The sequence below is a fragment of the Pezoporus occidentalis genome, unplaced genomic scaffold, assembly GCF_034315485.1.
Source record: "Pezoporus occidentalis ecotype Australia unplaced genomic scaffold, CSIRO_AGI_Poc_V1 ctg129, whole genome shotgun sequence".
Classification (NCBI taxonomy): domain Eukaryota; kingdom Metazoa; phylum Chordata; class Aves; order Psittaciformes; family Psittacidae; genus Pezoporus; species Pezoporus occidentalis.
Window position 1 is genome coordinate 3613887 of NW_026913092.1, and position 14149 is coordinate 3628035.

General features: G+C 39.1%; 1 protein-coding gene across 15 annotated transcripts in view; it reads right to left on the bottom strand.

Annotated features, from left to right (window-relative positions):
• Positions 1 to 14149, bottom strand: part of DMD (dystrophin) — a 1213044-nt gene that overhangs the window by 642514 nt on the left and 556381 nt on the right. For all 15 annotated transcript variants that reach the window (XM_062608089.1, XM_062608087.1, XM_062608095.1 and 12 more), the window contains 3 exons: positions 10848 to 11021; positions 7949 to 8104; positions 320 to 490 (listed from right to left, as the gene is read on the bottom strand). In XM_062608089.1, coding sequence (XP_062464073.1) covers positions 320 to 490; positions 7949 to 8104; positions 10848 to 11021 — 501 coding nt within the window. The remainder of the gene's footprint in view (positions 1 to 319; positions 491 to 7948; positions 8105 to 10847; positions 11022 to 14149) is intronic.

A 14149-nucleotide genomic window follows, 5' to 3' on the forward strand; every position in this document is an offset into this window, starting at 1 on the left:
AATATTGGATAGATAACTCTGAAAAATGAAATTCTAACTTTAAATTCACCTCAGTGAAGGTTACTGCAATATGAAAGTGAATTGTGCTATTGATACATGCAGAGACGAGATGATTTAACTTTTTGGAGCATTAATGTTAGGGCAATGATATTAGAGATTATTAGATAATTAGAGATAATGCCTAACAGTTAAAAATTTGCACTAATTAAAATGGCAGGTTTGTTTTCTTTTTTTCTTTCTTTATAAGGAAAGAAATCTATCTTTCTGTAATATGCATAAACTGAGGTACATAAAGGTACAGTGTGTGTTACAGTGTTACCTTGCCCCAGGCAATTTCAGCATCCAAATTACTAGGCATCCCGTGCACAGCTGATCTCTTTGTCAATTCTGCATCTGTTGCTGCAAGCCATTCTGTCATAGCATTAATTTCTTTCCGTAGCTTCCGGGACAATTTCAAGCATTTCTCTAACTCTTGCTTTTTTTCTGTCACCTGCAGAAAGAAAACATGTGTTTCTTAACTTTTCAGTCAAACAGGTTTAATGATTTTTTTATATATACCATTTTCTATGTGCCACTTTGCTATAAAAACTTAACTTGCAAATTCACAGCCAAGGTGCACTATTAATAAGGTTATATCTTGCCTAGTTCTTTCAATATCTGTAATTTTGCTCTAGAATGCAAACAGCTATGAGAAAAATAGCTGCATGAAGACACACTGAGTTTGAGCTAGCAGCAAATTTATGCTGACCTCCTCCTCTGTTTTGAAGTCAAACATAGTAAATTAATTTGGAACAACTGAATAAACAGTCTTTCCTTGAGATGTAAAATAGATGTCAAAACCCTTCAAAGAGAATATTTTCATATAGATAGCCATATAGTGATATTGAACCCTCAAGGTTTTTTCTATGTAGCTACACTACACACAATAAAAAAAAAATTCTCTGCTAAAAACCCTCAAAATCTTGAAATACAAAAGTCACTGAAAAATGTCAAACTAAGGCAACACAGTTAGTTGAGTTTTCAATTTGCTGAATATTTTGGATATGAAGTACTATGGACAATTCGTTTTAGTTCTTTCAGCATATTATATAGTAACTGGAAGGAAGGCTGAGTGTTTATGTTGTCTTGACTGTCTTACACTGAATTTTGGTGCAACCTGGAGGAAGATGGGAAATAAAAGCTTCCCTCCAAGCCTCTGAGCATATCCAGGGAAAGAGAGAGAAGACTGCATATACTTAGTAGAGAAGGCAGAAAGTCAAAGGATGACATCTCAGATGGGAAGCTATACCACAATAGACATTAGGCAACCAGTAGTTAGAAAATATAAAACAATAAATCCTGTTGTGCTAAAGTTTAAAAAAGCCCAGCCAAAAAAGGTGAAATAAAAGTGTTCCATAGGTCACTAATATTTAAAAGAAATTACTAATTAACCTGCATGTCTATTGTAATCAAGTGAGATACTGATTTTTAAGTATTTTTATACAAAAAAAAAAACAACTGTCTAGTGTCAGGTATCCAAAACTGCTATCATCATTTGCTTTAACAGTTTGGGTTTTGACACTGTTTGAGTAGCAGCAGCACAATGATCAAACTGATTCCTAGATCAACTGCCAAGGACAGTTTGAGGTTTCAAAATGTAATAAGATGCTACAAAGTTAGGTACATGGCTTTTCTTATCCCTGAATAAACACATCAGATTTGCCCAGGGAACAAGCCGTAAAGTGTCTCTGATTGTACATTATCACTCTACAGACGGTTGCCACTAAAATGTCAGAACATATCTTCACTGAATATGCTTTATATGCCTTCATGTATGCCAAATTTATTAAATGAGACATCAGAATTCATAGTCAAGCCAAGAGGTAAATCCCTGGAAGGACCACAAAACACAGCTATTTAGAACCCCATTCGCAAATGAAGTCATAAATTCACATATGTTTTTCAACTCTTCTTCTGACAAGGATTAATAGTCATTGTAAATAACTATTTGCAGGTACCTAACTGCAATAAAAGGCAGAGTGTACTAGCCTGACTGCCTGGGTTAGAATTCTAAACACCTGGTATACTACAAGATTAACTTACTGATACACAGAATCATAGAATCATAGAATCATAGAATCATAGAATAGTTAGGGTTGGAAAGGACCTTGCTGTCCTGCAGGGGGCTAATGAGGAAACGCACCCGCGCCAGAAACAGCTGGCTTACCTTGGTAAAGAAGATCTCTCCTGGTGCTGCTAAGAAAAAGTGGCAGGTTGCAGTAGTAGGGGACTCTACACTGAAAGGGACAGAGGCACTTGTCTGCCAGCCAGACCCCGTCTTAAGGGAGGTGTGCTGCCTACCAGGGGCACGGATCAGGGATGTGGCAGAGAGGCTGCCTGCTCTAGTAAGTCCCACAGACTATTACCCACTTCTGGTGATACATGTGGGTGCTAGGGACATAGATAGTAGTAGCTTGGGGAACATAAAGAAGCCTGGAAAGAACAGAGCCCTGGAAAGAACAGAGCCCTGTGGGAGGTTGTTAAAGGCTCTGGAGCTCAGGTGGTCTTTTCATCAATTCTCCAGGGTACAGGGGAGGACCTAAAAAGAGCTAGGAGGTTTAGCCAGGTTAATAAATGCTAAAAAGTGTGGTGTCATAATCAGGGGTTTGGGCGCCTTGAACACAGGGCCCAAGTTTGTAGGTCAGGTCTAGTGGGGGCTGGTGGAGCTGGTCTGATAAAGAAGGGAAAGAGCAGTTTTGGTAGGAGGCTTGCCAGACTGGTCAAGGAGGCTCCATTCCAATACACCCAGTCAGTTGTCAGCACCTATAATAAATGCTTGGAGCAATGTAGAGATATCCCAGCCGCTCCAGCCAATGAGCCAGCTTCAGTTGGAGCTCGGCTCAGATGCCTCTATACAAATGCCCACAGCATGGGGAACAAACAAGAGGAATTAGAGATGCGTGCACATCTGCGGAGGTATGATATAACAGGGATCGCAGAAAAATGGTGGGATGGCTCCTGTGACTGGAGTGCTGGAATGGAAGGTTACAGGCTCTTTAGAAAAGACAGGCCTGGCAGGCGGGGAGGGGGAGTTGCCCTTTATGTTAGGGATAGGCTGGAGAGTATGGAACTCTGTCTGGGGACAGGTGAGCAGTCCACAGAGAGTTTGTGGGTCAGGGCTCAAGGGAACATAGCTATGGGAGACATTACTGTGGGGATGTGTTACAGACCGCCTGATCAAGAAGAACCTGTGGATGAAGCACTCTATAGACAGATAGGAAAAGCCTCACGCTCACAGGCCCTTGTTCTCATGGGTGACTTCAACCACCCTGACATCTGTTGGAAGGACGGTACGGCCCGGCACAAGCAATCCAGGAGGTTCCTCGATTGTGTAGAAGACAACTTCCTTCTGCAAGTAATAGAGGAGACAACAAGGAGAGGTGCCATGCTTGACCTCATGCTCACCAACAGGGAAGGGCTCGTTGGAAATGTGACTCTCCAGGGCAGCCTTGGATGCAGCGATCACGAGATGGTCGAATTTGAGATCCCCAGGACAGTGAGAAGAGCGTGCAGCAAGCTCACTGCCCTGGACTTCAAAAGAGCAGACTTTGGCCTCTTCAGGAACCTGCTTAGGAAGGTTCCATGGGATACAGCCCTAGAGAGCAGAGGGGCCCAAGACTGTTGGTTGATATTCAAGGATCACCTGCTGCAAGCTCAGGAGTGTTGCATCCCAACTAGAAGGAAGTGCAGCAGGAGGGCCAGGAGACCTCATTGGGTGGATAAGGAACTTCTGAGGAAAGTTCAAATGAAAAAAGAGGCTTATAATAAGTGGAAGCAAGGACAGGTGGCATGGGAAGAGTACAGGGATGTTGTCCGAGAAGCTAGGGACCAGATTAGGAAAGCTAAGGCCCAGTAAGAATTAAACTTGGCTAGGGCTGTTAAGGATAACAGGAAGGGATTTTACAGGTACATAGCAAATAAAAAACAGACTACAGAGAATGTAGGCCCCCTCAGGAAGCTCAGGAAGCTCTCGGGAGAACTGGCTACACAGGATTTGGAGAAGGCTGAGGTTCTGAATGACTTCTTTGCTTCGGTCTTCACTGGCAAAGGCTCTGACTGCACCACCCAAGTTTTGGAAGGCAGATGCAGGGACTGTGAGAATGAAGACCTTGCGCCCACTGTAGGAGAGGATCTGGTTCGAGACCATCTTAAAAATCTGAACGTGCACAAGTCCATGGGGCCTGATGAAATCCATCCGTGGGTCCTGAAGGAGCTGGCAAATGAAGTTGCGAAGCCACTGGCCATCATATTTGAGAAATGGCAGTCAGGTGAAGTTTGTGATGACTGGAAAAAGGGAAATATAACCCCCATTTTCAAGAAGGCGAAAATGGATGACCCAGGGAGCTACATAACAATCAGTCTCACCTCTGTGCCTGGAAAATCTGGAAGGCATGCTAAGGCACATGAAAAACAACAAGGTGCTTGGTGACAGCCAGCATGGCTTCACTAAGAGGAAATCCTGCCTGACCAATTTGGTGGCCTTCTATGATGGGGCTACAGAACTGAAGGACAGGGGTTGAGCAGTTGATGTCATCTACCTGGACTTGTGTAAAGCGTTCGACACTGTCCCACATGACATCCTTGTCTGTAAATTGGAGAGACATCAATTTGATGGATGGACCACTCAGTGGATAAAGAACTGGCTGGATGGCTGCACGCAAAGAGTTGTGGTCAATGGCTCAATGTCCGTCTGGAGACCAGTAACGAGTGGTGTCCCTCAGGGATCGGTGTTGGGAGCGGTCTTGTTCAACATCTTTGTCGCTGACATGGACAGTGGGATTGAGTGCACCCTCAGCAAGTCTGCTGATGACACCAAGCTGTGTGGTTCGGTTGATACGCTGGAGGGAAGGAATGCCATCCAGAGGGACCTTGACATGCTTGTGAGGTGGGCTGACAACAAACTCATGAAGTTTAACCATGGCAAGTGCAAGGTCCTACACCTGGGTCGGAGCAATCCCAGACACAGCTACAGGTTGGGCAGAGAAGAGATTCAGAGCAGCCCTGTGGAGAAGGACTTGGGGGTGTTGGTCGATGAGAAAATGAACATGAGCCAGCAGTGTGTGGTTGCAGCTCAGAAAGCCAGCCATATCCTGGGCTGCATCAAAAGGATTGTGGCCAGCAGGTCGAAGGAGGTGATCCTGCCCCCTCTACTCTGCTCTTGTGAGACCTCACCTGGAGTATTGTGTGCAGTTCTGGTGTCCTCAACATAAAAAGGACATGGAACTGTTGGAGCAAGTCCAGAGACAGGCCACGAGGATGATCAGGGGACTGGAGCACCTCCTGTATGAAGACAAGCTGAGGAAGTTGGGGCTGTTCAGCCTGGAGAAGAAAAGGCTGCGTGGAGACCTGCTAGCAGCCTTCCAGTATCTGAAGGGGGCATATAGGGATGCTGGGGATGGAGCCTTCATTAGGAACTGTAGCAATAGGACAAGGGGTAACGGGTTCAAACTTCAACAGGGGAAGTTTAGATTGGATATAAGGAGGAAATTCTTTCCTGTTAGGGTAGTGAGGCACTGGAATGCATTGCCCAGGGAGGTCGTGAATGCTCCATCCCTGGCAGTGTTGAAGACCAGGTTGGATGAGGCCTTGGGTGATATGGTTTAGTGTGAGGTGTCTGTGCCCGTGGCATGGGGGTTGGAACTAGATGATCTTAAGGTCCTTTCCAACCCTAACGATTCTCCTTCAACCTGCTGGTCACGCTTCTTTTGATGCATGCTCAAACACAGAAAGAAATTTTGTTTTGCTATAGACATCTCTAAACTCCGTATATAGTATCAATAATACTGCACTATTTCCATACACACTGTATATATCCAGAGGTTACTGCTTAATCAGTTTTTGCATTTTAAATGTAAAAGTGCATTTCTAGAGAAACATAGGAAACAGTGCCCCCTAAAGGCCTTCTGTATAATAAAGTGACATCAACAGCATTATCTCCATAAATTTATTTTAAAGCTCTTTTAGCTATGCTAGTTTACTCACAAAAAATAAATAAAAGTAAAATGAGAAAAACAATTATTTAAAGCAAAATAAAGGTATTTTACAGCCTTTCCTTTTTACAGAGAAAAATTCCTGTGCAGCAGGATCATGAAGGCCTATGCTTGTAAGTTATAGCACCTACTGCATGCAATGCCCTTAGGAAAGCAGCAAGAACATTATTACTGCTACTCTCTTTTATAGTACAGCTCCCTGTTCTGCTGAATTACCATAGAGAGATTTGGCACAAGTATGCTACAGAACCTACATCACAGCCACTCACAAATAATAAACTACCTAAATTGTAATATAGTTTTTTGCTTCTATGCACTTGTGTCAGAAAGAGAGAGATACAAGTAAGTGAATGCACACACTTACTCATATTCTCTTATTACTCATAAGCATTCACTTCTAGGCCAAAGAGAGGTTTTAAGGTCTGATACTACCTAAGCGATTAGGACTATTAGCAGGTATTTATATACACGTGTATACGAAAAAAACAAACAAAAAAAACACAAACCAAAACAAAACAAACAAACAAACAAAAAAAAAAGCCCACCCAAAACACAAAACCTACCAAAAGAAAAGAAGGAAAGAGAAGGAAAAAGAAAAGGAAAAGAGGAAAAGGAAAAGGAAAAGAGGAAAAGGAAAAGGAAAAGAGGAAAAGGAAACGGAAACAGAAAAGGAAAAGGAAAAGGAAAAGGAAAAGGAAAAGGAAAAGGAGGAATAAATAAATTTTAAGATGGCTACACCTTCCCATTCTTAAGGGGAAGACCTTCTAGTCTCAGGGGGCCTAGCTATGATACCTAAAATATATAGAGAAAAGAGAGCATGTACAGAACTTATAATATTTTTTCTGTACATTTGAGAGCACAACACTTCAGCATTGTTCAACTTGTTTATATTAAAGCATTCTATTTGCTTAAAAATGTGCTTTATGATTATTTCAAATAGGGGGGAACTTCCTGAAGCAGTACCCGTGAAATGATACAAGTGAGTTTGTGCTTGAATATGTGTTTTTCCCTCGGACTACACATTTCAGTCCTGAGACTTACTATATGTTATAACTATTATCAGTTTTCCCTTAAAAAGATTTTTACTCAATGCGATCAATTAGGTCTGATGAGGATTAACTGATTCTTTTAGTTCTGCATCTCTGGGCTTTTGTGACTTTCTCTAAAACAAAGCTAAACACAGCACTGCAGATTGAGTGAATTTGCAATATGGCTCACTTCAGATCCTGAGGGCACGTTTTGAATCACAGAATCATAGAATCATAGAATAGTTAGGGGGGGAAAGGACCTTAAGATCATCCAGTTCCAATCCCCCTGCCATGGGCAGGGACACCTCATAGTAAACCATACCACCCAAGGCTTTGTCCAACCTGGCCTTGAACACTGCCAGGGATAGAGCATTCACAACTTCCCTGGGCAACCCATTCCAGTGCCTCACCACCCTTACAGTAAAGAACTTCCTCCTTATATCCAATCTAAACTTATTCTGTTTAAGTTTTAACCCATTACCCCTTGTCCTGTCACTACAGTCCCTAATGAAGAGTGCCTCCCCAGCATCCCTATAGCCCCCTTCAGATACTGGAAGGCTGCTAGGAGGTCTCCACGTAGCCTTCTCTTCTCTAGGCTGAACAGCCCCAACTTTCTCAACCTAGCTTCATACGGGAGGTGCTCCAGTCCCCTGATCATCCTTGTGGCCCTCCTCTGGACTTGTTCGTTCATTAGTTAAGAGAAGGTCCCTATAACGAGGAATAGCCATCCTGATTATTGCCTTTTCCACCATTCTTTCTGTCCCACTGTTTAGAAAATAGGAAGGTCTTGAAAAGAACCAATAAAACCTCATTTCCTTACCATACCGCAATTAATCTTTACTTTGCCAGGTAAAAAGAGGGTGTAGTTTTGTACCAAAACACACAGCTTACCTTTGCACCCAATTCATTATATTGCAACTTCAAAGCTGTAAGCCTTTCGTCCAGTTCTTTTGGGTTCTCAGTCTGCTGTTTTTGAACAATCTGCCTCCCAGTTTTTATCACTGTTTCCACTTCAGACTTCACTTCACTTAGGCTTTTATATAATTTCTAATCAAACAGAAATATGAAATACCACCATTAAAATAAATAAATCAGAAAAGACTATTGAAGGAACTACAAAGATACATTAGAAGTCTTTGCATTGTTTGCTGTATAAAAACACCATCATACATGAACCAGCACCTTCTACTTCCATTTGAAAGCTAAAGGAATTGAAAGGTATCATGGTATGTGATCTAAGGAAGAGAAAGCTCAACCTGAGTATACAAAAAAGTGTCTGTAAGAAAATTAATCAGTTTCTAAAAAGGGAATTCAAATTAACACATTCAGAACAGCCTATCTTTACTAATAACAGCTTCAAAGTCTTGTCACCAAAACCAATCCTAGAAATGTTATAGAAAGTACAGGCCACTACTAATTGTTTTAAGAAATTACTAAGGTTGTTTTCAAACTCATTTAGATAACGTAGTATTTAGAACAACAATAGATGTCTTCTGCCAACTCATACAGCTTGTTGGATGTATTTAAACTACAAATAGCCACTAAACTAATTCAAAAATCTAAGGTTTTCATGCTACTAAATCAAGAGACTGGCAGGATAGAAGATTTTCCCTATATTTACTAAGTGCAGTACTGTTCAAAAAATTAAAAAAAAATAAGAAAACATGAAACATTAACATAATAAGGTTAAGTCAAAATATGTTACATAGTTCACTGCATTTTCCTGCACTATTTCAATGACTAAGCAGAAAATAAGGGATAAAAGTCTGTTCAGTGAGGGCATATAACCTATCTTTAAAAACAATGCATTCCCTAATATTTCAAAGGAGCGATAATGAGAAAAAAGAAAGCATTCTCTCTTTCTGTATGCAGAAAGTCACTATCATCATCTAAACATATGACTTGGTAACTCAAACTATTCAACAGCCAAATAAATACCCATTTAACATGCATCGAAGTAGACCAGAAGTTGATTTTTTTTTTTTTCTTTTTAATCTAAGAATAAATTCTGGCATGGCTTGGAAATTCCACTAAACTTCACTGTGGAAAAATACTCCACAGAGATACACAGTGCCCATTACTACACAGGTTCATGAAGAATGGAGATATGAAGCTGTTGAGAAGCTTTATTGTTGAGACACGTAGCTTAATTCTGTGTTCCAGCAAAATGCTGGAAAGTAAGCTTACCAATTTAGAATGACTTACAAAATAATTTATACTGTACTTTTTTAATCTGCAATTTTTTGAGCACTGTAAAACCTTTACTGGACAGTAAAGACAATACTTTTTTTCTAGCATATATGACGAGAAAAAAAATCCCAAGTGCATTTTATCTATAGTCTAATTACCAAGCCAATTTTTAACATTAGTATTATTTTATTTACTTCAATGTATATATGTATATCGTTTGACTGCTTTTTAGGTGCTTAATATGATAAATACATTCTTCAGCATGGAAAAAAATGTCAACAAGTTAGGAATCTATTGCATGATGTACACTGGCTAATACCTGATGGGATACTATGACTAGATTTTAGAAATAAAAACCCTATGAGATTTTTGTAGATAAATATGCTCTAAAAATACTGTAAGTCTTCCACAGAACATGACAGGGCTGCAAAAGCTAGCTGCCAAGTGAGGATACTTTAATACAGTTCAGGGCTTCTAATTATCATGTCATTGTAATAAGAATGTGAATTTAATAGTAATTGCACTTAGTAAAAAAAACCCCAAGATGCAAAGAAATAACATTTACTTGTTCCATGCTTATTTTTTGATTTATATTCTTATATATAGATCTGAAAGAGGTTTTTAGGGGAAAAAAATATTCAGGCATGCCATTGCCCCAGAAAAAACAAACAAACAAACCAACCCCCAAAACCCAAAACAACAACAAAAAACAGCCCACAAAACAAAACATAAATCTGAAGGCAAGGATCTGATTGTCCTGATTTTCACTCTTAAATCTCCATTTTATTGTGATCAAGCACACAGTGTTTATCTTTCCATTGATTTTGCTTCAACAGTAAAGGGGTGAAGAATTACAGGGATATTAAAGTCATATATATATATATAGAGAGAGAGAGATTTTCTTATATTCTTTAGAACATATTCAGGTCATCTTTTGGTCTTTAATTGTAAGAAAGTCACAGGCTGCCATCTCATGGAAACTTTAATCTATGTTTTTCCTTTATGTATTGTTTCCTGGTGAGAGTAGACTTGTGCACTGCAGTGTCTCTATTGGTCACATCATGGAGCTCCCTGACCACAGCATATTGCAGAAAATAGAGCAAATCCAGGGTGCTAAACTCATTTGCAAGACGGGAAGGGGGAATCAGAAAGGGATCCTGAGTGGTCTTCTCACACAGTGAAAATGCGTGACTATTGTTTGAAAGTTCACCGAAATTAATCATTTGATTAGCCTCCCACAGAAGAAGAGAACAACATACAGAAAGGAAAAAGTTACTGTAAGACTGTTAGAACTATTGTTATTATATCCAGGAAAAATTTGAATTGAATAGAATTTTAAGAGTATGATGTCCTTCTAATCTCATCTGCAGACAAGAGAAGTAGGGCAAAAAGGATCAACCCCTTCTCTCCCTGAAAAATATCAAACTTTAACTAAAAAAGTTTCTATAAATTTCATTGAGTAACTTTGCTGTCAATTTTTTCTCAGAATCTTTTCTAATATCTCCCAAAGAAACATTGATATTGCAATACATAATACTTTAAATTTGAAATGCAGAACAGGCAGGAAACATATAGAAAGACAGCATCTTTAAATATTCACCATGCAATGATCCAGCTGAGATTGTACTACTTCCTGCTCAACACTCTTCGTCTCCAACTTGGGCACCTGCAATTTCACTTCATCTAAAATTCTTTTACATTCTTGTAGGCGCTGTTCAAAATTGGCTGGCTTTTGAAACAAGCGAAACTTCATGGAGACATCTTGCAGCTTTTTCTGTAAAGCAAGAGTAAGTAGCTAATGTGAAATCAATTCAACATTGACTTGAAACTAAGACTGAAGACAAGTTTTAGACCTGTTTCAGAATACTTTGAATCCATTATCAAGCAACAGATTTTTATTTAAAGAATTTAAAACTCTGGAGAAAAATACCAGCAACAGAGAATCTTGGTCTTCACAAGATGAAAGAAAACCTCATATCATCCAGGACACCGGATGCAGCAGAACTAGTGACAAAAAAAAAGCTGAAGAAAGTGAGAGTTTTGTATTTTCCAATACACAAAATGCTGGTGGACGGATGAGAACATAGGCTTAAGGGCTTGAACACAACATATCCACATTCCAGGCTGGATGCACATTAGCTCTAACACCATGTTGCTGCTTATTGGTATTAGAATTGAATCTTTTAGTCCCTCAAAGACACCTGAATAAAATGGCTGGGCAGTAAGTAGGTCTAGCACAAACCCTGAGATTTCAAGTATAAAAATGATTTCTATTTAAATTAAAAAAAAACAAACATAACCTAGAGTAATAAGAAAGCAATTTTCAGGCAGAAAAATCTATGACAAGCATAGCTTCTAATTTCACAAATTTCATAATTTGTTATCTTTGTGCATTAATTATATTGCTTGCTCACATGAGTCCTATTTCAGGGGGAGGGGAAATAATTAAAAATACAGAAAAGAAAGGGAATTTTAATGATCTTTTTTGAATAAGAACTGATTTCTCTGTAGAAGTACAGAGTGAAGTGCTAGTAGAATAAGTTTTTTCACTGTTTCAAAAAAAAGAAAAAATGTCACAATGAAACAGACAAATGACAGGAACTCAGCATATGCAAAAAACACTTTTGGATTTATCTTTAAATCCTGGGCACTTCATAACAATACAGCGTCGTCTGTACTATACAAACTTGAGAAGAACTGTAATAAGGAATAGAATTAGCCTATACATAAACATTAGTAAAAAAGCTTGCCGCATCTGTCAAGAAGACAGAAATCACGAGCAGAAAACAATTCTGCGTAACACAAAAAACTGTGTAGATTTCCAGCAACTCCTTCCAACAATTTTCCTCATTAAATAGTCTTAATGAAATTGAGATCCAAGAGGGTAAGAAAGGAAGTCTTTCCTTAGATAAGTAAGAGAATAACTGAATAACAACAGGAAACAAAGGGGAGGAATAAGCGGTGGTTTTTATTTGGTATGGGTTGTGGGTTTTTTTAGGGTGTTTGCATACACCAAATTCATAATTAGCTTTTAATTCTCCTGTAACATTTCAACTTGATGATGTTGGTCAATACATTAAAAACGAAGGAAAAGAGAGGGAATGACAATACAAGTGGTAGATAAAATGAAAGCCATCTCTGAAGAGTCAGTGAAGGCATAGTACTGAGGATCTGCAGGAAAAAAAAATCCAAGGAAATTATATTTAATTCACCCTAAAATTAAACAAAGCATACCACAAAAGAAACACTAAAGTTGATGCGCAACAGGTAGGATCTAGATTACCTATTAGTATTGTCACTTTATTTCTAACAGTTATATCATATACTTCTATTTATCTCCAACAGTTTTCAAAAAAAATATTAGCTCAATACATAAAAACAGACAAAGTGGGTATTTGGAATGATTTGGAAGAATAAAAACAATTTTGAATAAAGAAAAAAGAAAAAGGAAAAAAAACTGTCACTGTATAAAAGTCATTGTATAAAGCTATATTGTGCCCGAATAATGTGCAGTTTTGATCAATTCCTCTCTGAAAACTTATTGTAAAAATAGAAAATATATAAAGAAGAATGACAGGACAATCAAAGCTATATTTCTAAAGTTCTCAGTATGATTTAACATACTTGTCAGTCTGGAAAGGAGACAACTAAGGAGTAGTAAAATTAATGGCATGCGAAAAGCTCAAACTCAAACTGATGCACATGGTCATCCAGAGAAGCCTTTCCAAGTGAAAAAATCGTTCACAAAGACAGATTTAAAAAAAAAAAAAAAAAGGCACCTAGAAAAGGTCATGCTCCCTTGCATGCTGTTGAATTTATAAACATTTGTGTACACAGTCATCTGATGCCTGCATTTCACTGATGGAGGATGGGCAACATCACAGCTGCCATGGAGGCTATCAGGTGAGCTAGTTTGCAGAAAGACAGCAAAATAGAGAAATATAAATATTCTCAACAAAGAGAAGGTAGTCCTGTAGATAAAAGGAGATATTAAAAATAAATCAACTTGTTCATTTCAAATTAATTAACTCTTAAAAAGCCATTGTTATCCATAACGACATATAGAACTGAAGCTAAGATATACAGAAATATTTGAGAGATGAACAAAAAGATGGCCTTGTTTACTGTTAATACCATAAGGAAATTATTTGTCTTTCCTAACGAATTATGACAATTTGCTCTGCAGCCTCAGAAACATTGGCACTAATATCCCCCTCCCCCCCGCCCCGGCCAAAAAAAAAAAAAAAAGGCACAAAAAATAGGCAAGAACCCATCATAGATTAATGGGTAAAAACTGAGTACTGTTTGTTAGTGCTGATTAAGACTTCTTCAATTTCAGACTGGTCTGTGTTTATTAAACTAGACAAAATAATACATTAGTTAACATTTTAAACTGATGACTGCAACATACTGCTCAACACAGATCTATGTTTACAATGCATTTCTACCAAATATTTTCAAATATTTAACATACTTTTAGCTGTAAATATTTTCAAATACCTCAAAAGGTATGCCAAAAATCCTCCCTGTAGTTTTATTTCTTGCAACTTGTCCTGGGTTCAGCAGTAGCAGTCATTTTTCTCCTTCTTGGTAGCTGGTGTAGTGCAGTGTTTTGACTTTCAGCTCAGGAACAGAGCTGATAACAATGTTTTGGTTTGGCCAAGGACTTTGTGAGCCTCACGCTCTGCCAGGGAGGAGGGGAAGCCAGGAGGAAACAGAGACAGGACACCTGACTCAAACTGACCAAAGAGGTATTCCATACCACAGCACGTCATGCCCAGGATGTAACTGGGAGTTAGCCGGAAGGGCTGGGAGACTGCAGGGTTGGAGGAGGTATCGGTCAGAGCTTGGTCGGGCTGGGGGGGCGAGTTATCGGTTGGCTGGTGGTGAGATGATGTATTC